This window comes from Aedes aegypti, chromosome 2, assembly GCF_002204515.2.
Source record: "Aedes aegypti strain LVP_AGWG chromosome 2, AaegL5.0 Primary Assembly, whole genome shotgun sequence".
In the NCBI taxonomy this organism is placed as follows: domain Eukaryota; kingdom Metazoa; phylum Arthropoda; class Insecta; order Diptera; family Culicidae; genus Aedes; species Aedes aegypti.
This window is the reverse complement of record NC_035108.1, coordinates 49,334,546-49,361,421: the sequence shown is the minus strand read 5'-3', so window position 1 is coordinate 49,361,421 and position 26,876 is coordinate 49,334,546. Positions and strand designations below refer to the sequence as shown.

The 26,876-nt window shown below is 40.1% G+C and overlaps 1 protein-coding gene across 1 annotated transcript in view; it reads left to right on the top strand.

Moving 5' to 3' along the window:
• The window catches only part of LOC5567622 (heparan sulfate 2-O-sulfotransferase pipe), a 740,869-nt gene extending 714,256 nt beyond the window's left edge, over positions 1–26,613 (top strand). Inside the window, exons 4-6 of the mRNA XM_021840814.1 lie at positions 6,971–7,089; positions 25,281–25,840; positions 25,912–26,613. Coding sequence (XP_021696506.1) covers positions 6,971–7,089; positions 25,281–25,840; positions 25,912–26,236 — 1,004 coding nt within the window. The 3' untranslated portion in view covers positions 26,237–26,613. The remainder of the gene's footprint in view (positions 1–6,970; positions 7,090–25,280; positions 25,841–25,911) is intronic.
• The last annotated feature ends 263 nt before the right edge of the window (positions 26,614–26,876 follow it).

Genomic DNA, 26,876 nt, shown 5'->3' with positions numbered 1-26,876 from the left:
CGAACAATCGCATACGTTAGTCAGATAAGGTACCCCGGGGCAAGTGAGAATCCGGGGTAAGTGGGGCGTTTCGTCATAGCTCAACTAGGAAAAGTTTTTCATGGGGGTATTCTTCTAGAAAGTTGAAGATACAATGACAAGGAATATATTTAGTACTAAACATATTGTTATTTTTATTACCATGTGGTTCATGTAACAGTTGTCAGGTCAGCGCCATTTTCAACTTGCATGACAAATTGTGACACGTTTCACGTCTTGCATTGACTCGCAAAAAATAAATGTGTTTTAAATCGAATTTCCATCAGTAAGCTACAATTTTTATTATTATTACAAGCTTCTAACGATAAACCAGTATTTTGTTTTCATTTCATATGAAATTTTCGATGGTCTATCTTACCCCAAAATATATTTGTACCTGGGGTAAGTGGGACCTATCAAAACAAAAACCAGAATCAAAACTTTTCGTACGCGTTTCATACATTTTGCTAGAGAGTAGCGCTAAAACATTCGTACAAATGATTTTTATCAAATAAGATCAACCTCAAATTACGTAATTGCATAAGAGGGAGAAGAAAATTATTATTATTCTTTATTTTTTAATAAATTTTTTATTTTTGAAATACGACTTCAAAATTGAACAAACACACAGCTGCAATTTGAAATGCATCATGAGAACGATTACTTTTCTATGTTATTTGAACTTTATTTGTTATTCCTACCAAATTAAGTAGTGATGGAAAACAATTCCATCCCATAAGGTGGTTTTCTGTCATGTATATAAATAATAACAAAACATATTTATAAATTCGTCAATCATGATTGTTTATGTGCTACATTTTAATAAAGAACTTATAAATGATATATTTTGAACATGTTTAATTCCTCTTTACGCTTTTATTGAGGAATTTTCAGTTAATATTAAATGTGAGGTGACATACTACTAAATAAAGGGTTTCTTCCTAAAACGTAACGTATTTTATGGTTGATCCCTTATGTACATCAAATATGTACTTAAAATTAAAAATCTATGACTTATCAATCCTATTAATGTAATAATTGACTTAATGATGTGGATTGACGCATGAAACTGGATGTGTCCCACTTGCCCCGCTTAGCGAGGTAACTGCGTCCATTGGCTCATTCTAAAACTTTCTTCCAAGGTTTTCACAATTTCGAAATTATTCGATTAGTTTCATGCACACACCAGCAAATATGTTGCCAAAACGAGATTGTGTTGTTGGATTTGAAAAATATTGACATTTGAAAATTTTATTGAACTATTTGTTTGAACTATCGTTTTTTTCGTTCCCACTTGCCCCGCGGTACCTTACAGTTTGTTTTTGTATTCCTCTGAGAAACTCACACATGTGTTCTAAACTCATTAAAATGCATATGAATGTATTACCCAATTTTAAAAAAACTCCACTTGAATTCTGGATGTATACCGGACAGAGTGCACATTTTTTCCTTTGAGTTTCACAGCCACATCTACACTGGGACACCCATACCATTGAGAGCGATAACCATTATAGAAAGAAAACAGAGCCGAGCAATAACAAATATTTCAGTATACTTCAAACTTCATATACATTTCCATTTTGAAATACAAAATTATTCTGATTGCTTGCAACACTACTCATGAAGATAAAAAAAAAATCTTGTTAGCGCTATCCACAAATTACGTAACACTCAAAGGGGCAGGCTCAAGCTTTACGACTCATATAAAAATTTGACAGCAAAGTGTGAGTGTTGCAAATCGTAATAGGTGATGGTGTGCTTATAAAACTACTCGAGTAGACTACCCAGATAAATCTGTACAAGATCATCCAAGAATATTTTTTGAAAGATTAAGAGATGCAATTACTAGAAAACTCCTGAATACTTTATCAATAAAACCTTTAGAATAGTTTTGTTTATACATTATTGGAGAAATTTCACAAGAAGGCCATGGAAACTTTCAACAGCAATCCCATAGTTACGATACAAAGCAGTTTCATAGAATTATTAAGAAAAAATAGATAAAATTCTACACATACTTCATAATTACTTGATGAATTTAAGACTGATTCTCTACAGACATCGTAGCAACTATTCATTGAAGAATTATAAATGAAACTTTTTAATAATATTAAGGACGATTTGCTTTGAGAACTGTTGAAGGTAAGCGTAGAAAAAAACGTGAAAGTATATGTGGATCATTTCCTGAAATCTGGCAAAATTTTATGAATTATTTATTGAATTTCATTTTTCGAAGTGTTTTAAAAAAATCGATTGAACGTTTGGGATAAAGTTTAAAAAATCTTATAAGAAATTCCTGAAGTAACTTCAGAAAAACTTTTAGAGTAGTTGCAAGAAATTTTGAGTGGAATCTTAGAAAAACTTCAAAAAACATTGTACAACTGTTTCAAATGGCATTCCACGAATTTGTGAAGCTGTTTGATGTGATTTTTGTGAAAACTCTCCAGAGTACTAATTAAAATGTTACTTTTCAACCTCTTTTCCTTTTGAAAGATTTTTGGAGATTCCCTGGAAGCATTTATGGTCAATTATCTTAAGTTATCACTAAAGAATTTACAAGAAATTGTAATATTGCTCAGAAAAGTAATAAAATTTGTAAATATTTCCATGCAACCAATTTCAATTAGCGAAACATTTGAACGTTCTTTCATTCAATTTTATGCAATATTTCCTGAATCACAAAAGATGAATCTGTCATATATCAATAATTAACCTAATTGATACCTAACCTTCTTGAACTTTCAACTATCTTCCAATAGATTAGAGATATACAGGCTTTCTTTTTTTTTTATTAGAGAAGTGTTGGCAAATATATGAAGAATTTTGTTTCGTTAAATGTATCGTATGATAGCGCTTAATTCATACTCCAACATATCTTGAGATCCAAATTTATTATTCCACTTGAGATCAGAGCAGTGCTGTAAACATTCGACACTTTGCACGACGTTCGTTTCGTTGCCATGGTCAGCAGTCATTTTATTTTTCTGCATTCATCCGCTACCGTCATCTCTCACACACACAGCACGAGCGATAGAATGAAAATCGAGTAACACAAAAAAAAACTGTCAATTGAATGTCGTCTGACACGATGACATTTGCATGAATCATAAGTTTTGCATAAAATTCGGAAACAACATAAATAGTAAATATATCTTGATTATTATATCGAATGTGACACACATTGCGGGAAAGCTACTACGAAAAATGACAGAAACTAACAAAACCGTAACTTTCCCTAGCGAAGCTATCGTGGTCAGAGACATTTACTTAACATTTTTCTTTCCGACATTCATTTGCTCGCTCGTGTTGTGAATGTCAAGGGGAAGCGCTGCCGAATGTCAACGAAAACGTATCGATTACAGTGATTGCTAATAACACTGGATCGGAGACATCAAAATTTATCTGATGAACAGTGTTGTCATTTTTCAAGAACTGTGTAGCTTTTACAAAACATTAGATAATTATTGGGCTCCAGCTTCCCTGAAATTTTGCTGTTGTCGTGCATAAGTGTTGTTTTTCGTTCGTGTTATTGGAACAGTGTTGCCAGCGTTAAAAATAATTATGATTTGCTTTCTCGAACTATGTGGATGACACAGAACGCTTGCTTCAACTTTATTGAAAAAGTCGACACAAATAACTAGCTTGAGAATTCAATATAACTAGAAATTTATTTCTACCTTGCTAAACATTTTATTATCTAACTTGGTGTAAATTTGGGCTTTTCAATTATCCTTCACAGTGTTCAAACAGTTTTGCCAGCTACATGAAGTATTGTGTTTCGGTAGAGTGTATTTAACATACACCTAGATTTTGACGAAAATTCAATATCGTTACCCAAGTAACCTAGCACTCACGTAGCAATATGCGTCTACACGACAAGGCATTTAATGCTCGTTGGACGTATATCTGACAGTAGTGCTTCTTCGTAGCAGGTTTTGGCGAAATAACGCTAGCTGTTCGATAACGTTGCAGTTGACTGACAAAAAGTGTAACGCCTTCCAGAAGAGCAGACAAAACCAAAATGTTTGTCTTCTCTCCTCTTCTCATCGCTGCTGAGATGGCTCGAGCTGCAGGACAGGCTACATATGGGTTAGCGCCGAGTAGTTATTTCATTTCCTACTTAATGTGAGTTTTCCTCGCCCAGGTTCAATTCTTTTGTCTATTACCTACAAGCAGGATGAGGCTGCTTAGATTATGAACATTGTTATGATTTACATGATAGAGGAAAATGTATCAATCAAATAATAGCTGGAGTTTCCCTGACAATAATATTTTTCCTTCGTTTTTCCATTCAAAGAAGCAAATCTCAAGAACCACTCCATGTAATAATGTGAAAAATGTATCACTATAATTCTATACATGTAGTGCACAACCCATTAATTTTCAGCTTTGTCGGTTCACTCATACTTCAAGATCTAATGGCAGCGTATTTCCCCCTACGTCACAATTCACAACCAAGCGAGGAATGAAAGGACTACAATGTGCTTTTTAATTAGTAACATATTACCTGCACTCTTCTTTATAGCATTTAAGCAATAACTAACAATCATTCCAATTGTTTCGTATCAAAAACAACCAGTGCATTGCAAATGCTTTCTAAAGGCATATAAGGATTAGACAGCAGTGTTTTTGTTGTTTTTGAAAGCAGCTAAGCAACCAAACGGCTCTATTGGGGCTGTAACCAATTCAAATGCTGAAAGCAGTCTTCTGCTCGCAGCTTATTCAAGTGCAATCAATAAGCACCTGGGTATGGAAGCTCTTTTAATAATAATTGAACAGTGTTGCCATCCGAAGCCAGAATATGAATACAAGTTGAATATACAGTTAGTTTCGAGAGCAGTCGACCGACACTTTAACTTTGACGAATATCTTGGGTCAGTATAGTGCTTTCTAGTCGCTGAATGTTTCACATAATTCGACCTCAATTTCTTTCTATGACTTTTGACGACACCACCCAGCATATGGGGGGCAACGTGGCGTAGTTGGCTACACATTCGCTTCATAAGCGGATCGTCATGGATTTGATTCCCAGCCCCCCCAACAAAAAACTTCTCGTCAGTCCGCTTGAAAACTACACGAGCTTCACCCGTCCAACACCATGGCCGTCTGAAAGCGGACTGACAACTGACCCTCTTCTGAGCGAATATGCTCTAATGTACCTGGATAACATGCCGATCGACCAACGGCAAGGAATAATGGACTTCTCTCTGGACTCTCTCTGGAAAAAAGCAACATCACAGGTAACATCGGATCAGATCCACAAATAGATTTAATCGATAAAGCAGAACAACTCTCGATTACTTTTTCAAATCGACGTAAGTAACTTCCATACAGTTTTGAGAAAATTAATTCAGAAGAATCACAACCTGTCTACAAAAACTGTTTTAAAATGAATCACCTTTTTTACATTTTTTCGCCGTGTAGTTTGCTTAAATTTTGCATACAAATAGCTCGCATTCAAAAACTAGGGAGTTCCTGTTATTTCCCACAAAAATTTATTACAAAATGATAAGCCGATTTATTCAGTTACTTTCGACGTTTTTGTACCAGTGTAAAATCGGCTCAAGTAGTGTTTTGTTTTGATTCGTGGTTAAGTCACTTTGTTTCTCCATACAGCGGAGCGGCGAAAGTAGTGGTTAGGTAGCGAAAGTTGAAAATCTTACTTTCGTCGTTTTGTAATTCCGGTAAGTAAACGTTCTAAAAGTGAAAAATCGAGTTGGTTTAGAGCAAAATGTGTAGAATTTCGTCTGCGAAACAAGTAGAATCGATAAAGTAACTTTGTATACTTTTTCGACTTGAGTCTGTTTGAATAAGTTTTCGAGAACTGTCAAATTTGAATTCGCTCTGATGATGCCCAAGCTGGCGAATAAGAGCTCAATAGGTTAAGTAAAATGGAGAATTAAAAAAAAAATACCACCCAGCATGCTGTAAAAGTCTATTAAATCTAAATTTAATTGTTCAATTTCTACCAAATTATATCTTCAATCAAAGTAGGAGTCCTATTTTGCATGCTTGTTGGATAAAATCACTAAAAAAGTTGACAAATCCTACTTTGAATTTCCTGTAAACATCAATAAAACCAGTCCTTCTAAAACTTTGGCGACCTGCAGCCCAAAATTGTGACGTGATGGAATATTTCTGAGAACGCCATAAGATTTAGCAACTCCAAATCTTCTAGAGACACGCGCGTGTGATTTTTGTTACGCTGTGTAATGCAGATATAACCGCCCAAAGTTAATCATTTTGTATGGAAAATCGTAAACGGTCGAGTCTCCTATTAGACGCTGCCATACACTTTACACCCCCCGCAATTTCTCCGCTAACATCCAAGTAATTGAAGAGGAATTTAGTAGATAATTAGTTCATACGAAAAAATTAGTTTCATCCGATTGAAAACAGCTTGGTGGGAGGAAAGAGAGTGGCAGCTTCTTATAAGAGACCTGACTTTATTTGTATTGAAACGGCCGTCTGAACCGCCACTCATTATTAGGGAACCTACTTCTCGGTGGCCATCGGTGCACCAGCTCCTCCATTCATCAAATCGGGTTGCCAACGGATGCCCCCAAAACAGGAGGGTCAGACTTTAGGTCAACCGATAGATCATTGCGGCGGTGGCGGCGTCTGCGTTGCGTTGAAAGGTGAAGCAGCAACATTTCAACACGCTACTACAAAGTCGCTTCCTGAGCGTTTATTTATATTGCAAAATGCTCCGAAGAGGCCAAACTTCAGAGCACATCGTTCCCACGTAGTCAACAACTATTAGACCGATGTCGATGTCGTAAAATCTCATGCAAAAATAAACATAAAACAATCCCACTAACCCATAGCTGTGGTCAAACCGGCTAATTTATTGGTCACAATTCGAACTACTCGACTCGACTCGGCGGTTTATTGCACTTTTACTCAGTCATTTCTCTAACTATCTCTCTTTTCACTTTGGCTCTACTTGCAGTTGCATCGGCCGGATCTGCAGCCAACCAGGGCCACGGTCAGCAGAACCAGCATCGCGGCCTAGTGCCGGCGGACAGTAATCTCCATCAAACGTACAACTATCTCAAAAGCACTGGACAGGTGAGTGTACTTGACACGCCAGCAGAGGCGATGATTTCTTACTTATGGGGCAATACAATGGGCGTAGTCAGGATTTCCATCAGGGATATCCATCATCGCTATTAGGTAAGAATAAATATCAGCTAGTGTTAACAGTTCCTTTTAACAGATAAATTTAATTCATCTGTTTATAAAAAAATCACTTTTCAATAAACTTGACCTATAAATTGTCCATTGGCTAGGAAATCTCTCAGTTAATAACTGTGAAAGTGCTCATTGAAACCTAAACACAGAAGCAGGATTTTGGAAGTTGATTTTGAATATTTTCTAACTACGCCCATGGGACCACATGATCTTCTGCCCACATAAAACACGGCACGGCGGAGCGATTCGGATTGAGTGGTTGTCGAATGTACCGACCGACTAACAAGATTCCGAACGACTGCCTGTTTATGCTGATTGGCAGACATCATTGCTTCGCCGGCAGATTGCATGAAATTGCAATTTTTGTTCAATCGTTTTGTGCCGAGCATCGTTTGGCAGACAGGACTGTCAAATGGTAGCGCTCGTTAGGGCCGGAACTGGAGGAAATTGGCCAATAATTGTTGACTGAAGAAGGGCTCAGAGGCACGATGTGGTCGACTTTTGTGGGAAGGAAGCTGAGAGTACTTAAATTTTATTTATTGGAATACTTTTCGATATTATCTATTTCATGAAATGGGCTTTGAAACTGCCCTTGCACTTAACTACCGTTGAAGTGCATTGCAGTTGAAACTATTTGCTCTTCAGGCACCTCTCATAATAATATATAGGGGGAGATACCCCAGTACCAGACAGGACCCAATTCGGACAAAGTCGAAAAATTGGCAAGTGGTCCAATCAAGATGGTGTATTACAAGAAAAGAAAGCTTTTATGGAGAGTAATCCTGGAAATAAACTTGCCTTTTTGAATAAAGCAGAGAAAAAAAAAATGACGTATCTGCAATAGAAAAATGAACAACATCGTAAAATGCTTTATGTTTCATCAAATACAAAACAGGTTTTTGATGGACATCTTGCAAACTAAGTAAAATTCAAATTGCATTATGTTGCATTAAAATGCTATGATGATCCGTGATGTAATAGAGAAACTACTGTATAATAGTACAAAAAACTGATCAATGCTTCCCCAGAATACGGTACTATCATTATTCACATTTGAAGCTTGGTACTTGGTGGTTACATGAAAGGCATTCTCTCGATATGACAAAATACAAGGTCTTCCATCGAATAATCTAATTCGATTGAACTATTTTACTTGAAACGTACGGAGTATTGGCATTGTGTGATTCATACGAAGTCCAAACAAACCTCTATCACGTCCCATTTTCCCACACCGAACATCTGACAGTAACCTTTTCTTGTTGTGTTTACTCATATCTTTACCTATCTGAGATGTCTGCCCACAATAGACCTCAGAAGTTCCTTTGGAAACGGAGTTTGCTCTATGTCCGGTCATTATAATGCTGCTGCTCCAACAAATCTATTCTACAGCCATTCAATTTCTGCTGCTTGGGCAACTTTGTAGTCAATCCTTTATGACCCCGTTCTGAACTGGGAGCCAAAGATGAGATACCGACACCTACATTTGTTCTTACAAGTATGGAACGTATCTCCCGTACTCGTATATTTATCCAAACCGGTCATCTTTCGAAACAGCCACACGTTCCATTCAGATAACTTGGTGGGGGAAAGAAAATGTATGGAGGGGGAGGGGGGTGATGTCAGTCAGTTCCCCGGATCGAAAGAGAAAGTCCATTTCGAGAAAAGCTCCTTTCATGCTGTTTGACTACACATAACTGGATGCTGAGAACAAACATACATCGTTGCACGCGTTGACGGGGAGACGGCGGTAGCTAGGTGGGGAAATTGGGAGCAGACTGGGCAACAGTCAGTGACGGACGACAATGACAAAAAACAATGCAAAGATCTCTTGGAAGGACGACGGGGCGCATTCTGACCAGAGGGACTAAACGAAAGCAGCTTTCCCGGGAGAACCTTTATTGCTTTTTGCTTTGTTGTCCCTATGTGTTCTTGAAGAAGACGATGCCATAGAAGTGGAATGTGTGTAAGAGGATGGAGGGAGGGGGCCGGAGGGCGAGGCCAAAGGACGTGTATTGTCCGATTGCGTCAGTGTTGTTATGATGTTGTTTGAATTTGTTTTCGAAATTAGAAAACACTGTGCTGCTTTTGATGTGGATGGTCAAAAGCTAGAGCACCTATGACACACACCAGCCATGGAAAACCCTGCGGCGGTTCTAGGAGAATGATATCATAGGAGGAAACTGATTTCAAGGTTTGGAATGACAGCTCTTTATATGAAAATATACTATAACCAGAATATATAGTATATAGTACAACCAGAAAAAAATGTATAAAGTATCAATCAAATAAAAAATATACTCTACAGTACTTCGTGAAAGCCCAAGAAAAAATAATTGTCCAGTGAATCGTATTTGATGGTTGATCAATAATATTATTGGATTGAATTTAAGTCAATCATATTTTAAAGTTGACACAGCCGTATCTATGTTTGGTTCATCAAATACAACAACTATACAAAATAAGTAAATGAAAAACCGAATTTAGTACTTCTTCTATTTCTTCTTAGCATTAACGTCCTTACTGGGACAGAGCCTGCATCTTCGCTTAGTGTTCTTATGAGCATTTTCACAGTTATTAACTGAGAGCTTTCTTTGCCAAATAGCCATGCGCAAAGCCGACGATCTCGTCCGTACAGAAGAGTCGGGCAAAGAATAGAACCCTGTGGGATGCCCGCCGTGGTTGTTGGGCCATTAACCCAGCGTGTGTTTCGTAGATCAGTGTACGATTTTGAAAGTAGCTCCTCAGCATCTGGGAAACCTCCAATCTGTGTAGCAATTCGGCGATCGCAGCCCAACTGGCAGTACCGATTACCTCTCCTCTTTTGCTTCCACGCCGTCTCCATAGCTTCTTCGACCGTTTGGATGGCATTAACGGTGGATATACCTTTCCGAAATCCGAGTTGCATGTCGCACAAGCCGTTTTCTCCCTCCGTGTATTTCGTAAGCCTGTTTAGGATTACTCGCTTCAGCACTTTGCCAACTGTGTCCAGCAGACATATCGGTCTATATGCTGAAGGATATCCAGGGGGCTTGCCTGGTTTCAGCAGCAGCATCAGCTTTTGTCGCTTCCAAATGTCGGGGAAGTTACCCTCCTCAATACATTTTTGCAGCACGATCCTGAACAAATCCGGGTTTTCTTGGATTGCTGCTTTCAGAACTACGTTGGGGATACCGTATGGTTCCGGAGGATTCCTGATTTTAAGGCTTTCACCACCGCGAGCAGCTCATCGTTCGTTACCTGGGCTTCTTCTTCATCGTCAGCTTGAGCTTAAGGTGTGGACGGCAAGCTAATCGGGTCGTGTCGCGGGAATATCGCTTCAACGATATTTTTCATCTTCTCCCGACACCTATCGGGTGGTACAGCTGGGCCTCTTAACTTCGCCATTGCAACTCTGTAGGCGGCGATTATGTCTCGATTTACCCTCCCTCACCGCTTTGCGCTCCAACCTCCTTGCCTCAACGAACACCTTCTTGTCAAACTGTGATGTTTTCCACCTCCACTCCCTTCATTGAGTCAAACGTGCTTCCAAATGCTGTCCGGTACCAGTATTATACCGAATCGCTTGGTGGTCACTGAGGGTATATTCTTCACTCAATCGTCAGTTAAAACTTCCTGACAGCCCAAGGATACAGAAGGTTACGTCAATAATTGACTCTCAACCATTCCGACGGTATGTGCTGGTAGTATCATCGTTGGCAACATCTACGTTAAACCTTGCTAAGGCCTCCAGTAGACTGCTCCCTCTGAAGTTGGTGAAGCAACTGCCCCATTCTATGGCCCACGCGTTGAAATTACCGGCTGCTCTATGACCTCTTCAATCAGTTTGTTGAGCATCTCGTTGAATTGGTCAATAGTCCATCGTGGGGGTGCTGTCACGAATGACCTTCCCTTGCTACGGCAATCAGGTTAAAGTGACATTAATAGAATTAAGCATCGTGGGGGTGCGTAGCAGCTATTTACAGAAGAAGACTTCGTTAATTTTGGCTATAACAAAGCCTTCATCTGCACGATGTAATACTTCTTGGAAAGGATAGTTTCCCACCGTTCATATCGGCTTGATTTTGCTATCCAGTTCCCATCGCCGACCGGGGCACGGTATGGCTCCGATATGATAGCCACATCGCACTTGAATTCCGACACAGATTGCCTTCGTATTTAGCTTCAATCGGAAGCCTATTAACATTCCAGATGGCCCCTTCCTTATGCGGATCTGTATCTGCACTTCCTCTAGCTCGCACTGCTCCTTTATGGCAACCCTTACATCTTCGTCCGTAGATATTGCATCCAGGTTCTTGCATTCAAGGACCGCCTCCGGGCACACGGCTCTCACGTGTACCGGCTTTTCGGTAAGCTCTTTATAGGAAGAGCTAGCTCCACGATCATATCTCCGGTGCGGGTGCGCCTGACTTTTCGCACATCTGCACCTAGCTGTTCGAGTTTGTCGGGTTTGTCCGCATTGCACGGAGAACTTTCTTGTACAAGTCATCGCTTGCTTTGACTATAAGCGCCTCACCTCTTTTTCGGTCCTTGAAGAGTTTTTGTTTTTCGGACCTGCGGCTTTCGATGTTTCCCTTGACGATTTCCCATGGGGTATTGTTGCCTTCCTTGGTGGTTGTTGCGTTCGCTGGGCTTGACTCGTTGACGCGAGCGTTCTTGTGTTTCTTAAAATCACCTGGTCTTGCATGTCCTGGTGATGCTCTTGGCCTCTTTGGCGTGAGAAACACGTTTGCCGTCCTCTGAGATTTGTGCCTCTTTACGTTGGTTTCCCCCGCAAAAGTGATTGGCATCGCCATTTATTGCGCCGACTCAACTTGGCAGTCTAGGCCGCCGACAACTCCTTCTCAGTCGATTCCGCTTTCTGTGCCACCTATGGGGCTCTGCACTGTTTTGTTTATGTATGGGATTTTGACGTTTACTGGCCTTGTTGTTTACTAATTTCATGGCAGAGTGAAAGAGAGAGCATGATTTTTGTACAGAGCCCAATTCCTTGACAGCTAGTCCAAGGGTTCCATGGATTTTCAACACCGAAGTCTCGATGTCTTTGTGCACATTGCTTTTTTTATCGACGAACTCTGCCATTCGTCCATCAGTGTCATAGCTGCTACAACTCTCAGTAGCTTTGGTACCTTTGACCATGCACTGATCTGAGCCTGTTGTAACCATGAAATTTTGTTTTTAGTATGGTGCCATGAGTCGATATCGATAATATCATGGAACATCGACTCATGGAGGTATCACTCTAATTATCATTTCATTAAATTGATATCATTATTCTGCTCCGTTATCGATTTAAAGAACCATAGTAAAAGTTGGTTTTCATGAATAACTCGATGGTCCCTTGGATCGCAGTTGCACTGGTTTCGTGTTCTGTAACTCGATACCTCCCTAACTCGATGGTCCCTTCAATATCGAATTAGAGAGATGATTTTTATGTTAAAAGTTATGAGAATATCATGAAAAATATTGAAATAGTCAAGAATGTCTGGCCTTTAAATCCGGACAGCCGACGTATATTTTGGTTCTAAATCCGGACATGAATCAAATTCCGGACACCTATATTGTTACAAGAATTATCGGAATAAAAATGACAAAAGGTGTGTTTAAATTAATCCTTATTTCACATTTATGATCATTTAATCAAAAGTTTGATTCATTCGTTTTATTGTTTTATTATAGAAGCAAATTTAAAAAAAAAATCAATAAGTATGTGATTAAATTTTTTGTACTGGCTCAGGACTCATGCAGACACATTAGTATTGAGTAAGGTACAGTGGGGGAAGTGTATCAGTGGGGTAAGTGGATCACTTGTCCATATTGAGCATAAATACTTGAATATGTTGAATGCTTTCGCACCATTGCATCGTTTTAGGCTATTTTCTTACGTCCACACTGATACTAATGTTAAACTGGTACTACACATACACTAACACAAGCAAACTTGTTGGCTGCCAAAATCAATTAATTACAAAATTGTTTTCCGTCAATCAAAAATCCACTGTATATTTGCCTTAAATTAAATTCTACTAGTTTTTTCAACGCCTGGTGAACATTTCAGTTCTAATTGAATGAATCACAATGAAAAATATGTGATTTTTATATATAAATACAGATATTTTGGACATGGTACACTTACCCCCACTTTTTAATGGGGTGGGGTAAGTGGATCAAGTATTATTATCATTTATTGGCAGACTGCTTACGATATTTTGAACAAGTTTAAATACTCGCAAATATTGTTTTGTTTTTACTTTTGCTTGCTAGCTCAAATTTGTCTAATTGACTATAGAAAATGTGAATTAATACACCTACAATTTATTTTAATATTTCTGGTGCAAGAAAATATAAAAGAACGAATATTGCAAAACTCAAACAAAACTTTTCGTGGTTTATTAAAGCAGAGTTGCAAAAGAGCAAAATATACAACTTTTCCAATTGAAAACATATTATCTTACCTTATTTGACCATCTAAATTGTTCTAGACAGATGATAGAAATACATTCATAAATAGAATAAGAAGATTTCAGTTTGTTACACAAAAATAGATGTAACTAATATTTTTAAACTACCAGTGTTCTTCAAAAACTTCGTAAGGAATAATTCTACAATTCTTCAGTTTAACTTTTGTAAACATATAGAAGAATTTTATCCAAATAATTCTAGCTACAATGTTTTTTTTTTGTTCGAATAAGTATGAACTTGTGTGAACTAATGTATTAATATTTTCAATAATAAAATGAAGACACTTTTTAATTTTTAAAGTATCAAAACATGACATAACTAGCACTAATAACAAGAATAAGAGCAATGTCATTCTTAGTATACATAATTACAACATATATGTTTTGAAAATAGATTTTTTTAGTGGTGATCTACTTACCCCACCATGGTGGAGTAAGTGGATTATTTGGCGCAAATTTTCAAGTCCCTCATACTCAATAAATAAAAACCAGAAAAATCTAAATAAATGACGATTTGAAGTATATTAGTCCCTCATTTGTTATCCACAGAAAAAAGTTTGTATTACATTATTTACGTAAGCTGTACATAATAATGAAGTTGACCATGGATTTTTCTGTATCCACTTACCCCGCGGTACCTTATTTTGCGTTTAATTTGTATCAAATAATAAGTCGCACTGATTTCTTAGCACTTTAAATCACTCGTAAACCTTTTATGATAGTATTTTCTGAATCCTCATTAAATTTATTTTCCAATTATTAATAAACAACGTGCTTTAGAAAATGTCCGGAATTAAAGTCACCTGTCTGCAATCCCGGACAGTCTCTTCGTACACTATTCAGAGTATATTTTCACGTTGTATTACAAGTGTAGTGCTTCAGAGCATCTAAATACACGTTTAATTCACTGTTTTCCCAAAACACTTCTATCATAATGCAATATATGCGTATATTTGTTCACAAAATGTTGGGGTGCATTCGTAGAGATTTTTTTCTAAAATGACCCACATCGGAAAAAAATCAACTCAAACTAGAGCAACATTTTTGTTTTTATTTTTAATAATTATTAGACAATGGCAACTAGATTACGAATGAATCTATTAATTATCAGTTATCAATGAGGTTGAAGGAAGAATTTATGTATAAATTTAATAAATGATATTTTAAGTTTAACATTTAATTAATGATAATTACCAGAGTGTCCGGATATTGGTACCATCCGTATTTTGATTCACCACGGCATGCGATTTGTAACTTTCAAAAAACTCTTGGATCCGACTAAAATTTGTTTTTGCCGTTTCGGAGACCCTGATCCGCCTATGTTTCTGAAAAATTGAAGAAACTCGACAGAAGCAATATAATGTTATTATCAGGATGAGAATCGCCCTGAGGTTTTTGCGGTCAAGTGAAGAGAAAATATGGTGCACTTTTTTCTGGGACAGGCAGCAAATGCGGCACAGTCTAAAAGAGATGTGAATTATGATGCATGTGATAGTTTTTTAATCTCTCCATTTGACTTCTACCGCACTATTAGTGAGAGTATCTTTTCTTATCGTTTCACCTGCGACGACGATGATATGTTTGTTTTTGAACTTTTGGCAAAAAAGCTAACCGGAAGATAAATCTCGGTGCCACCTTTTATAAGTCAGGCATGAATGAAATGTAGTTTCTACGCCCCCTTCTGGCAAAACCAGTTCAGTGAAATTCCGGAAGCGATGCCATTTTAGAAATAGAGAAAATATATTACAGATCGTATCGTTCCGGATTGTTGGTTACTCCCTAATGGAACCGAGCTGATTTTATTATCCCAGATTCAAAGAACTTCTCCTGCTCAAACACCTGGAAATTGATGACCGGTTAAATCCGAACATCAAATAAAAACTGAACTTTATATCAACGATTCTCTATTAAATTCTAAATTGGATTTCATCCACGCGACCGAATAGAACTTGTGAACCATCGAAAGAGTCTCATATCGATTCTGTAGACCTCCTGCTGCCCGAGGCCAAAGAAATCTCATCTGGATTCACTCTTCCACGTGCGCTATTTTCATTGCCAGATGCAGACGACGAGGAACAAAAGTATTCCATGAGAGCAGCAAAATCGAATGAATATGCAATTCCAAACCTCGGTTATCACAGCTCACCTGAACCATCACCACCCCCTTGGGGTTTCAAGGACATGTGTCACATCAACTCCGAAGAGGAAAACTAATTCTGGAAGGAGTAGAATTTTTGATGAGTTTAGAAATATGGTTTGCGGAGACGACAATGAAGCATTCTAAATAATCCTTAAAAGGAGAGATTCCACCCGGTGAATCGGACTGATATGAGAAGTCGTAACGAACAAATCACATGTTTCTAAGAACATGTCCATCGAGTGCACTGACTGTCCAGAGCAATCTCGGTGTGGGATCCCAATGATAATTGTTGTTTGCAATTAAATCAAAGTTTTGTATGCACTCAGATTATCGGTGCGAAGAACTTGAAATTGGTTTTTGATAACTTTTTTATCTGTACCTTCTGGGGGTGACGATCGGTCTAGAAATGTCTAGTCAAATCATAACCTGAAATTTTGAAGAATAAGTTGAAAATTATTAATAGGCAAGTAAATGAGTCGCATCTGGTACACGACACTGAAGACGGCCTTGTAGTTGCGGAAAAAATACGCGTATCTGTCAAAGGATACAAACTCTAGTGGAATTAAATGATATAGTATTAAACTCAATTTATCATTTATCTTCAAGTAAATGAATTTAAAATATATTTGTAATTAGAGAACGTACTCTAAAACTTGAATGATTGTTTAAAGTCGTCAAAACTCGAACTAATCAAAAATGAATTTCGAGATATGCATTTTTGACCAAATCTCACCCTAAATTCGGGAACCGTAATCCGGGGGCAAATTGATTACTATTTTACAACTTTTTATTATGTCATCCTTTCGAATTCAAATATTGTCAAATGATTTTTTTTCAAAATAAGTACTTTATTGATCTCTATCAGTTTACATTATCGATTTTTTATGAAATAACATTTAACAACAATCTGTTGTAAAACAGCCTACCTTCCCTACAGTGAATTATGCAGTGTCGTGACAGTTATTACATTACTGAATTCAGTTACGTAAGAGTTCATTACGCAACGTTTTTTGTAATCATGAAGATTTTCAAGTTGTATCTAAAAATTTCAGTCAAATCGACCTTGAAATAAGTGAGATCCTTAACTCCAAACTTAACCGTTTTGTATGAAAAATCGATAAAGTTACTCGAAACTGTGATACTGCAGCTTTTAACTTTCAACTACCATCTCTCGACTTTTCGAAAAACGATTTAGCTTATAAAGAATCCAACCAGCAGAGCGATAGTCAAAGACGCCTCGATGTTGTCTCGTTCGATTCCGCAGTGTCTTCCCGTCCCTCAGCCACCCACTGGCCGGTATCTGTCTTGAACATATAGATTAGCGATTGCACACTGCAATGCCTCGGACCCTTCGCCTCCTTCACACCCGAACCAGCATCGTGTTTGCTTGTTTTCAATTGCTCTTTGATTGGTGGTTTTGCCAGGGCACAGTACTATCTCTGACCTACACTGCTGCTGCTACCTAGCATCTCTGAAAGCGCTGCCCGAGGTGGTCTTCTGCTGAAGGTATGCGATATTTCGAATGATCCAGTAAAATTTCCAGCAATTCCCCAATAGCTCCAGCGTGTTTATGTGCATCTAAATAATTCATCCAAGGCTCACTTTTCAAATTTGATTTTATAGGCTTTGTAGGGTGAGCCTGAGTAGCCCTCAGTAATCTCGGAGAACATCTAAGAATCTCTTGGGTAACCTTGGGAAGCATATCAAAATGCATATCGCATACCCCTCTCTTCGGCTGCTGCAGTTTATCGCCGCTCTCAAGCGAAGACCGGAGCCTCCAAGTCTGACGACTGTTTTCTTCCGTGCGGAGAACCTGCACTTGGCGCAGGCGGGAGGATTTGTGGTCGAATCGTGCACTCTGCAAAGGAGCCAGCCAAACCGGGCAAACGGTGGATGGATGATGGCCTCTTAATGAACAAACTGCTGGCTGTAGAACTGGTGCAGCCACACTCACTCACTGCTCCAGGCTCCTCCGGCCATTAGCTCTGGGTCCACGCGGAAAAACAGCCGGGCACTATAAAATGGACCATGCCAAACGGGCCTGATGATTTATGATCGGAAGGTTCATATGAAAGCGAAGCGACTAAGAGGAGAACGGGAATGGACGCCTTGGCTTGGCTTGACTAGCTAGTAAAGCGAGCAGCAGCGAGATCATCATTAAGATGTTATTAATGCAATAACAAGGGTTCGAGTTCGTGCTGCATTTTGAAGACCGAAACGAAATGTAGTGAGCTGAGGAGTTGTGAGGAGATAATTTATATAATAGAAGGAAATTAAAACAGCAACCCATTTGAATAAGAATCAAGAACTTACGCGGACTAAAATATCTCAAAATAGTTGTTAATTATTCTCAAGGGATCAAGGTGTGGCAGATATCTGATTTTTATTTTTCTTGGCAACAGATATTAGAAGATTGATTGGCTATTTTGGTGCTGGCCAGTTAGAGGATTCTTTCAGATTTCCTCCAAAACTTGCATGACGATAGCAGTACACTACGTTCGATATGAGAACCAGGCCAACAAGCGCAACCTGATGGACGTCGCTCCCAGCGGAAAAGTTGTTGATCCCGCGAATTTGCACCACACAACCGAATCCTCACGCGCAAGCACCGCTATAAAAATAACAGCCATTTGTACCGCCAGACGTCCCGAAAAAAAGCACCGAAATTTATGAGTTTCATGCGGTGTCATCGTTCTGTGTCACCAGAGCGCCATCCCACTCACTCGGTGTCATATGTTGGTCCTGCCACGCGGAGCGAAGTACGTGCCCCCTGCCGATTACTTGCCGGAATTGCACTTTATACTGCCAAGCGATCCGGGCCAAAAGACGTATGTAAATGAGACAACATCTTGTACGTTTGCGCTTTTCTAAAAAAAATTCGGGATCCCCAGAGCAAACCGCGTGGTGCAGGCGAATTATCCCACACAAGAGCTGCAGTCATACCAGCACTGTGTTCCGGGAAGAATCCTAACGAGCTGCCTACCTTCCCTCTGAGCTCCAGGAGAACAGCGAGAACAGAACGAAAAAAAAATCCCTCATAAAACACCCCAAAGGAACCTCGAGGTGCCATAGATTCACGTGAGGAATCTTTCCCAGCGAATAGGGGTGGCTGCTGTTACAGCTTTTTGTTCCACTTGCGCACTATGATTTAGTTTTCGTGAACCGGGGCGGAATGCTGCTGCTACCGCTGCAGGTTTATCTTGTTAGCGAAAATTATGACAACAAACAATTGCGATTGGAGGATTACCGTGCTTGATGTGGGTTTTGATAAATAAACAGCATTTAAGTTGACGTTTTTTATGGTTTCAGTGATGATCGAATTATTTCATTTATTTAGTTAGCATCTAAACAGATACCGTAAAACGGGGTAACTTTGATAGTTTTTTCGAAGAAAACTTGAATATTTATGCATGCTGTTTCAAAGAATAAAAATTTATATTTTTAAAACAAGTACTGGCATCCTAGCTATCGATTGCAGTCGATAGATTCCCAAAAGATTTATTATGAATGGATATATAATTTTTCATATAATCGAAAGTTGGTTTTCTATTTTGGGGTAACTTTGATAATGGAGTATGAATCGAACAAAATTGAATGAATAACGAACATTTGTAGAGCATTGCATACCTCTAGGCGTTTAACGTTATATGGAAATTTCTGACTTAGATTACAAAAATGATCCAAGTTTGTGAAAATGCTATTTGCTAAGAGATTTGAGATCGTATTCATGTTCTATGATAACTAGGCTGTCAAAGATAAGTGGCCAACTATTAAAAACTACATCAAATAGTGATCGTAGAACAGATTGTTTGTAGGCGTTTCAAAAATGCTAAAATTGTGTATATTTTTAATATTCGTATAAAAAGCCTCAAATGCACTTGATTCCAATGAAAATAGCTTTGACATGAAGTGTCATACTAATACTCTTTACTTTTGCGTTTGTTTTGCTTAACTGATTAACAGAAACTTCGTTATTTCGTTTAATGTGTTGTGGGTCTCGCACTATCAAAGTTACCCGCATTATCAAAGTTACCCCGTTTTACGGTAACACTGAATCAACAATTTAACGCTACAATACTCGGTTCGTGGTCGCATCTCTCCATCCTCGGTTCTGCCCCACGCTCGTCAAATTGATGCGCACTTTATCCACCTACCTAGCTCGCTGCACTCCATGCCTTCTTGTACCAACCGAATCCGAAGCGAATGCCATCTTTGCAGAGTTGTTGTCCGGCATTCTTGCCATGCCCTGCCCATCGTATCCTTCCAGCTTTAGCCACCTTCTGGATACTGGATCCGCCGTAGAGAACTCGTCGACCACCTCGAACGTAACCCCGTCCATTGTCACACTGCTACCTATGCGTGCCCTGTCGCTCTCGGCCCCACCAGCTAGCATGTACTTTGTGTTGGACGCATTCACCACCAGTCCAACTTTTGCTGCCTCGCGTTTCAGGTGGGTGTACAGGTCTGCCATCTTTTCAAATGTTCGGCCGACAATGTCCATATCATCCGCGAAGTAAACAAATTGACTGGATCTCGTATAAACCGCACCCCGGCTGTTGAGCCGGCTCTCCGCATAACACCTTCTAGCGCAATATTGAACATCAGGCACGAAAGTCGATTATCTTGTCGTAGTCCCCGGTGGGATACAAACGAACTGGAGTGTTCGCCTGAAACCTTCACACAATTTTGCACACCTTCCATCGTCGCTCTTATAAGCCTCGTGAGCTTCCCGGGAAAGCTGTTCTTCGTTCTTCGTTCTGGCGTTACGTCCCAACTGGGACAAAGCCTGCTTCTCAGATTAGTGTTCTTATGAGCACTTCCACAGTTATTAACTGAGAGCTTTCTTTGCCGATTGACCATTTTTGCATGCGTATATCGTGTGGCAGGTACGAAGATACTCTATGCCCTGGGAATCGAGAAAATTTCCTTTACGAAAAGATCCTCGACCAGTGGGATTCGAACCCACAACCCTCAGCATGGTCATGCTGAATAGCTGCGCGTTTACCGCTACGGCTATCTGGGCCCCGCTGTTCTCGTCCATGATTTTCCATAGCTCTACGAGGTCGATACTATCGTATGCCGCCTTGAAATCGATGAAAATGTGATGCGTTGGGACCTGGTATTCACGACATTTTTGGAGGAGTTTCCGTACAGTAAAGATCTGGTCCGTTGACGAAAGATGATCTGCTCTCAGCGCCATTCAGGTGTTCGTCGACGTGCTGCTTCAACCTTTCGATCACCTCACGCTCGTCCGTCAAAATGCTCCCATCCTTATACCTGCACATCTGATAGAATTTACGTGTTTCTCCAGGTGATGATTTTTTCGAAAGAGGCGGGTCTGCTGTTGCCGTTTCCGTCTATAACGTTCCACGTTCTGCCGGGTCCCTTGCTGCAGCATGATTGCCCGCGCTGCATTCTCCTCCTCCAGAATCTGCCTACATTCTTCGTCGAACCAATCGTTCCGTCAACTCCGTCCCACGTACCCGACGTTGCTCTCAGCTACATTGGTCATGGCTGCCTTTACTGTTCTCCAGCAGTCCTCAGGAGGGGCTTCATCCAGCTCTTCCGGTAATTCAGCCACGAGGTGCTGCGCATATTAAATTGTAACATCCGGTTGTTTAAGCCCCTCTAGGTCATACTGGGGCGGCTGCCGGTACCATATGTTGTCCAACGACGGAGAGTTTTGGGCGCAGTTTAACCACCACCAGATAGTGATCAGAGTAGATGTTAGGTCCTGACGTCGATAATTTTCAAATCATTCAATCTATAAGCACATCAAGGCTTAAACCTACGTCCAAATACTGCACATGTATATGATCACTACTTTTTCATTGAACGAAGGCAGGGATAGTATATACAGATTTAACATCGAAGTCGGATAGAAGTGGCTATAATCGTCTTCACTGTGCATAATTCTGTGTCCCAAATTCATGCTGAAACAAAACCAACCGTGACCACGTTCGAGTGAAGTAACAACTGTATTTGTGAGTTCTAAACCCAGCTTGTCATATCATACTTCACGGATATATTGATTTTACAAACAATAGTCTTTAGAAGGGGTTTGTTTGACTTGGACACATTTCAGATGTGTTTCGGCTATCCGGTTCCCCGAGGCTACTAAATTGGTGGTTTGTTTCACAGTTTGCAGCATTCTAGCTCCTAACTTCTAGCTTCTAGTTCCTAGCTTCTAGCTTCTAGCATCTAGCTTCTAGCTTCTTGCTTCTAGCTTCATAAATAAAAATGGGCTGCAGGAAAAAATATCGGGATGCGGAGAGTCGACTGTATATATAAAATCCCAGAGTTGTCTGTCTGTCAGTAACGCTTTGAAATGTTTCACCGAAATGTTTCATTTAGCACAACGACATAAATCTTAGAGCTCTACAACAGTTTATTCTAGTGTTGGAACATGACAAGGGGCCCAAATAGGTGAAGGTAAACGCGTAATTATTCAGCAAGATTGGTTCGAATACCAACTGTCGATGATTTTTTCGGGTTGGGAATTTTCTCGACTTCCCAGGGCATAGAGTCAAAATACAAAAATGAAAAATTGGCATTTTCCTTTGAGCTGACATTAGGTTTGCGTGTTTTAATATATAAATACTAAAAAAGCTCTCAGTTAATAACTCTGGAAGTATTCATTAGAATACTGAGCTGAGAGGCAGGCTCTGTCCCAGTTGGGACATACTAAAACCAGAAAGAAGAGCTTGGCACCTGTCCAACACTACAACAGTTATCCAGCAGAATTTTTGGTAACATACTCTAATTTGTAGGAAGTTCTGGATCTTCTGAATGTTTCACAGGAAAATGAACACTAAAACATCATCTAAGGTTGTAATTAGTTGTGACTAGAACACTACAACAGCACTTAGGCTACGTGCTTAATGGAGTAAGATTTGAGCATAGATTTAGGCGATTTTTCAGTCTTTCATGCGTATGTCAATAATGGTAAGTAATGTTTACAATAAATATCCTCTACTTTTGGATAATACATCTCCTCTGGGACAGAGTTCATTTTGAAACTTACTGTTCTTAGAGCACTTTCAGTTTTTTTTTTTTTTTTGTTCAGAATGTGGCTAGCAATCTTCCATCCCTTCCATCTTGTCCTCCATTAGACTTTATTTGCAAAATCATAAATGTTGACAGGTCGTAAACCGGATATCCGGAATACATTCAGCATATGAGTAAATTATCGAAAAACTCTTTAACCATTCTTTTTAGTCAAGATTGACGGGGTTGGTGGTCTGATGGCTACCGCTTCTGCTTCATATGCAGAAGGTCATGGGTTCAATCCCAGGCCCGTCCCTTTTCTCGTACTTAGTAGTTGTATATCTCTCACTTGCTTCTATCTTCCATTCTAAATATATCACACTCAAACTATTCATTCATAGCAAACGCTAGAACCAGAGACGGACAAGAAACCGTTTCCCTAACGCTTCCTACTTCCACGCGCACGCCTTTCTTACGCCTGATACATAGGCAGTCTGCTAACCACAAAAGCAAACCTCTCTGCCATGCCTTTCCTCCAATCCATACACTCCCGCATGAACTGACGTGGATGCAGTGGAATATACGTTCTACGTGGGGGTCAGTTCAATGCATCATCAATTCCTTCCCCTTCCTCTCATTGGTCTGCATTCTGACGTGGCAGGTGCCATTGTTGCCTAAAATTGAAGATCACCAGCACTTATACACTGAGGATGCCTGTTAGTCCCAAGCAGTCATTCGGTTGGTTCCTTGTGTAAGTGCAGCTGATCTGGCGATACTGGAGTGCATCCACGGGCGGCCAATCAAGCTCAAGCTCAAGCTCAAGCTCTTTTTAGTCAAGATTGGCAACCGCGTGAAATTTGATTCATTGCAAGCTAAATTTCAGAACAGCAAAAAAGCTTGTCATTTCCTCCAAAAAAAATGACTCTGGTTTCGTTCTACTTCGTCGTAAGCGCTATTATTCGTCGTATCAAACTAAAAATGTTTCACTCCTGTTGATATTCAAACTTATCTGCAACATAGATTCATTTTTCAAGTGTAATTTCGTGAAAGCTGTTATGTTTCGTACGCATGCACACCAAAAATGCAATAAAACTACTGTATTTCGATAAATAACTTCAGCTCAATTAGGTCCGTCCCACTTGGGTTCAGATTGGGTACAACTTCTGGTACTGCATTTGGTCCCTTGGTACTGCAAAAGTTACCCAAGTTTGACAGATCGCAGTACACTTTTCACGACACGACTATAGGTCCGTGTTTGCATTTGTTTACATCGGTGGAGGACCGGTGCATATATGGAGCTGTCATTTCCATGCACGAACTGTCAAAGTGCTTCGAGATAAGCTGATTTGAAACGTCTCGTGTAAAGGCCTTTTACCTTAGGAGTCATTCAAAAATGACGTCCATCGTTCGGGAGAGGGGGGTCTACGAAACTGTGACAGTACGTGTATGAGGTATTGAAAAAAAGCGTGACAGAGGGGGAGGGGGGTCTAGAAATCCAGAAAAACGTGGACGTCATATTTGAATCGTCCCTTATGTGCCATAAAATGTTGGGCAACTGCAAGGCACATGGAGGTCTTTACTTACTTCGCCGGGCACTTATTTTCACAGTGGAAAACCTTTGTACTGCTTCACTTAAGGATTTTATTCCAATCACGCGCCGTAAAACTTCTGTAATTCACGAAATTTCCTCAACAACTGTGTATAATTGGGAATGTTTAAAGTTCAATCCGTCGTACCGAGAAAAAAAACTTGTGTGCATTGAGGTGAAGATGAATGGAAGCCAAACCTCAAATTTTCAAGAGCACGGATCTGGAGAACTAAACATCCGTTTAAGCTGAAAACTTAATCGATTGGTCACTCGCTGGTGGCGACCAATCGATTAAGTTTTCAGCTCAAACGGGTGTTTGGTTCTCCATATCCGTGCTCTTGAAAATTTGAGGTTTGGCTTCGATTTATCTTCACCTTAAAGTGTGCACGATGCCCGGCGTAGAAAACGGTTTCTTTGATTGTGTTGTTTTCGCTGCACTGTGTGCAGCTGTCATGATTGTTTGATCAAAAGGAATTGTGTTTTGAATTTTGATGGCGAACAAGAAATTTTATGGGGATATTGCGACTTTTACACCCATTTAGACTCACCCCAAATTTCTTATTATCACAGTCGAATCTCGCGTACAATTTCGCAGTGCAAATGTATACAAGCAAGGTCTGTCATAAGATAGGTTGTTTCAGCTTTTTGACAGTTGGCCAGTTGGCCTACCTAGTTAAACAGATCTTGCTGTGCGCGATTGTGTGATTTGTGCGCAATAAATCGTACTGTGATAATCGTTGAGTCTAATCGGGGGAAAATGTCGCAGCGAAATCATGTTTGGAGGGATGTCAAAATTATCACAGAAATCTAAACACTCATGCAAGACTCAATAAATGGAAAAAGATTTGTCTTAGTTTACCGCAATAACTTAGAACACGTTTTACTTTGATTTCAGATGCAAACGCTAAGTGCGCGTGACTTGAACAACACCCGTCGTGCTGAAGTCCCGATCATATTCTTCAACCGAGTCCCCAAAGTTGGCAGCCAAACGTTCATGGAACTTCTGCGTCGCCTGGCCATCCGCAACGAGTACACCTTCCACCGGGACGTAGTTCAGCGTCTGGAGGTGATCCGTCTTTCTCCTGATCGCCAACAGGAACTCGCCGAAATGGTGTCCGATCTCCCGATGCCCTCCGTCTACGTGAAGCACGTTTGCTACACCAACTTCACTCGGTTCGGCCTTCCGATGCCCATCTACGTCAACATGGTACGTGATCCAGTCGAGCGTATTATCAGCTGGTACTACTACATCCGAGCTCCATGGTACTTCGTCGAACGTAAGCAGGCCTTCCCCGATCTACCACTGCCGGACCCACGTTGGCTGAAGAAAGACTTTGAAACTTGTGTCCTTCAGGGAGATCCAGAATGCACCTACGCCCAGGGAGCCATCCACGAGGGCATCGGAGACCACCGTCGGCAAACTCTCTTCTTCTGCGGACACGATGAACAGTGCCTGTAAGTGACTCGGTTCGCCCTTTCCTCAAGAATATTAGGTTAACTAATGATATCCCATTCTCATTCCACAGTCCCTTCAACAGCCAAGGAGCCCTGGAGCGTGCCAAATACGCCGTCGAAAGCCAATACGCCGTCGTCGGAGTGCTCGAAGACCTCAACACGACCCTCGCCGTGCTGGAACGGTACGTGCCCAAGTTCTTCTCCGGTGCCGCGAATGTCTACTTCAACGAAGTGAACCTTCTGCAGAAGATCAACAAGAACAACTTCAAGCCCCCGGTCAGCCACGAAATCAAGGAACTGGTCCGACGAAACTTCACCCGGGAAATCGAATTCTACCAGTTCTGCAAGCAGCGGCTGTACAAGCAGTACCTCGCCACGCAGCTGCCCCACAAGTGAATCAATCACGGCAGCCAGTTCCGATTTTAATACGAGCTCCCGGTGAAGGACTCTGCGGGGTCCGGCATCTCCTCGTGATACCGAAAGTTCCACCCATTTCGCCGCACTCCATGTCGTCGTTATTCGTTGTCTTCATGTTATCATTTACTCTAATACCACACTGCTAGTTGCTATGCATGATCAATCGCGACCGAAATAAGTCGCGTACCAGATTCCTTATTATTTATGATAAACCGCGTAACAACCTTCACATGCACAAAGCGAATCATTCGATTATTTAAGTAAGTTAATGCGACCAACCATGATTATTATTAGGTTCGAGATTTTAAATTGCCGTTTGTGTTACAGAAATAAACTGAACAAGTTGAATGTGATAATTGATCGAGTTGAACGTGTTGAAAGAGTGTACATTTTGTTGGATAACTATTACTAAATTGAATGCATGTTGTAGAGAGACCTGTGTAAGAATGTTAGTGAGTCACACCGTGAAAAAAAGTGCACCGACAAGCCTTCTGGAAACGAAACTTGATGTTTTAGTAGGAGAATTTTATGTTTGATTGTTAGTAGAGTAGGACCGATGTAGAATGTAGTTGAATTGTAGAAAGTATTAATACACATTAACTTATGAATGTTACTTAAG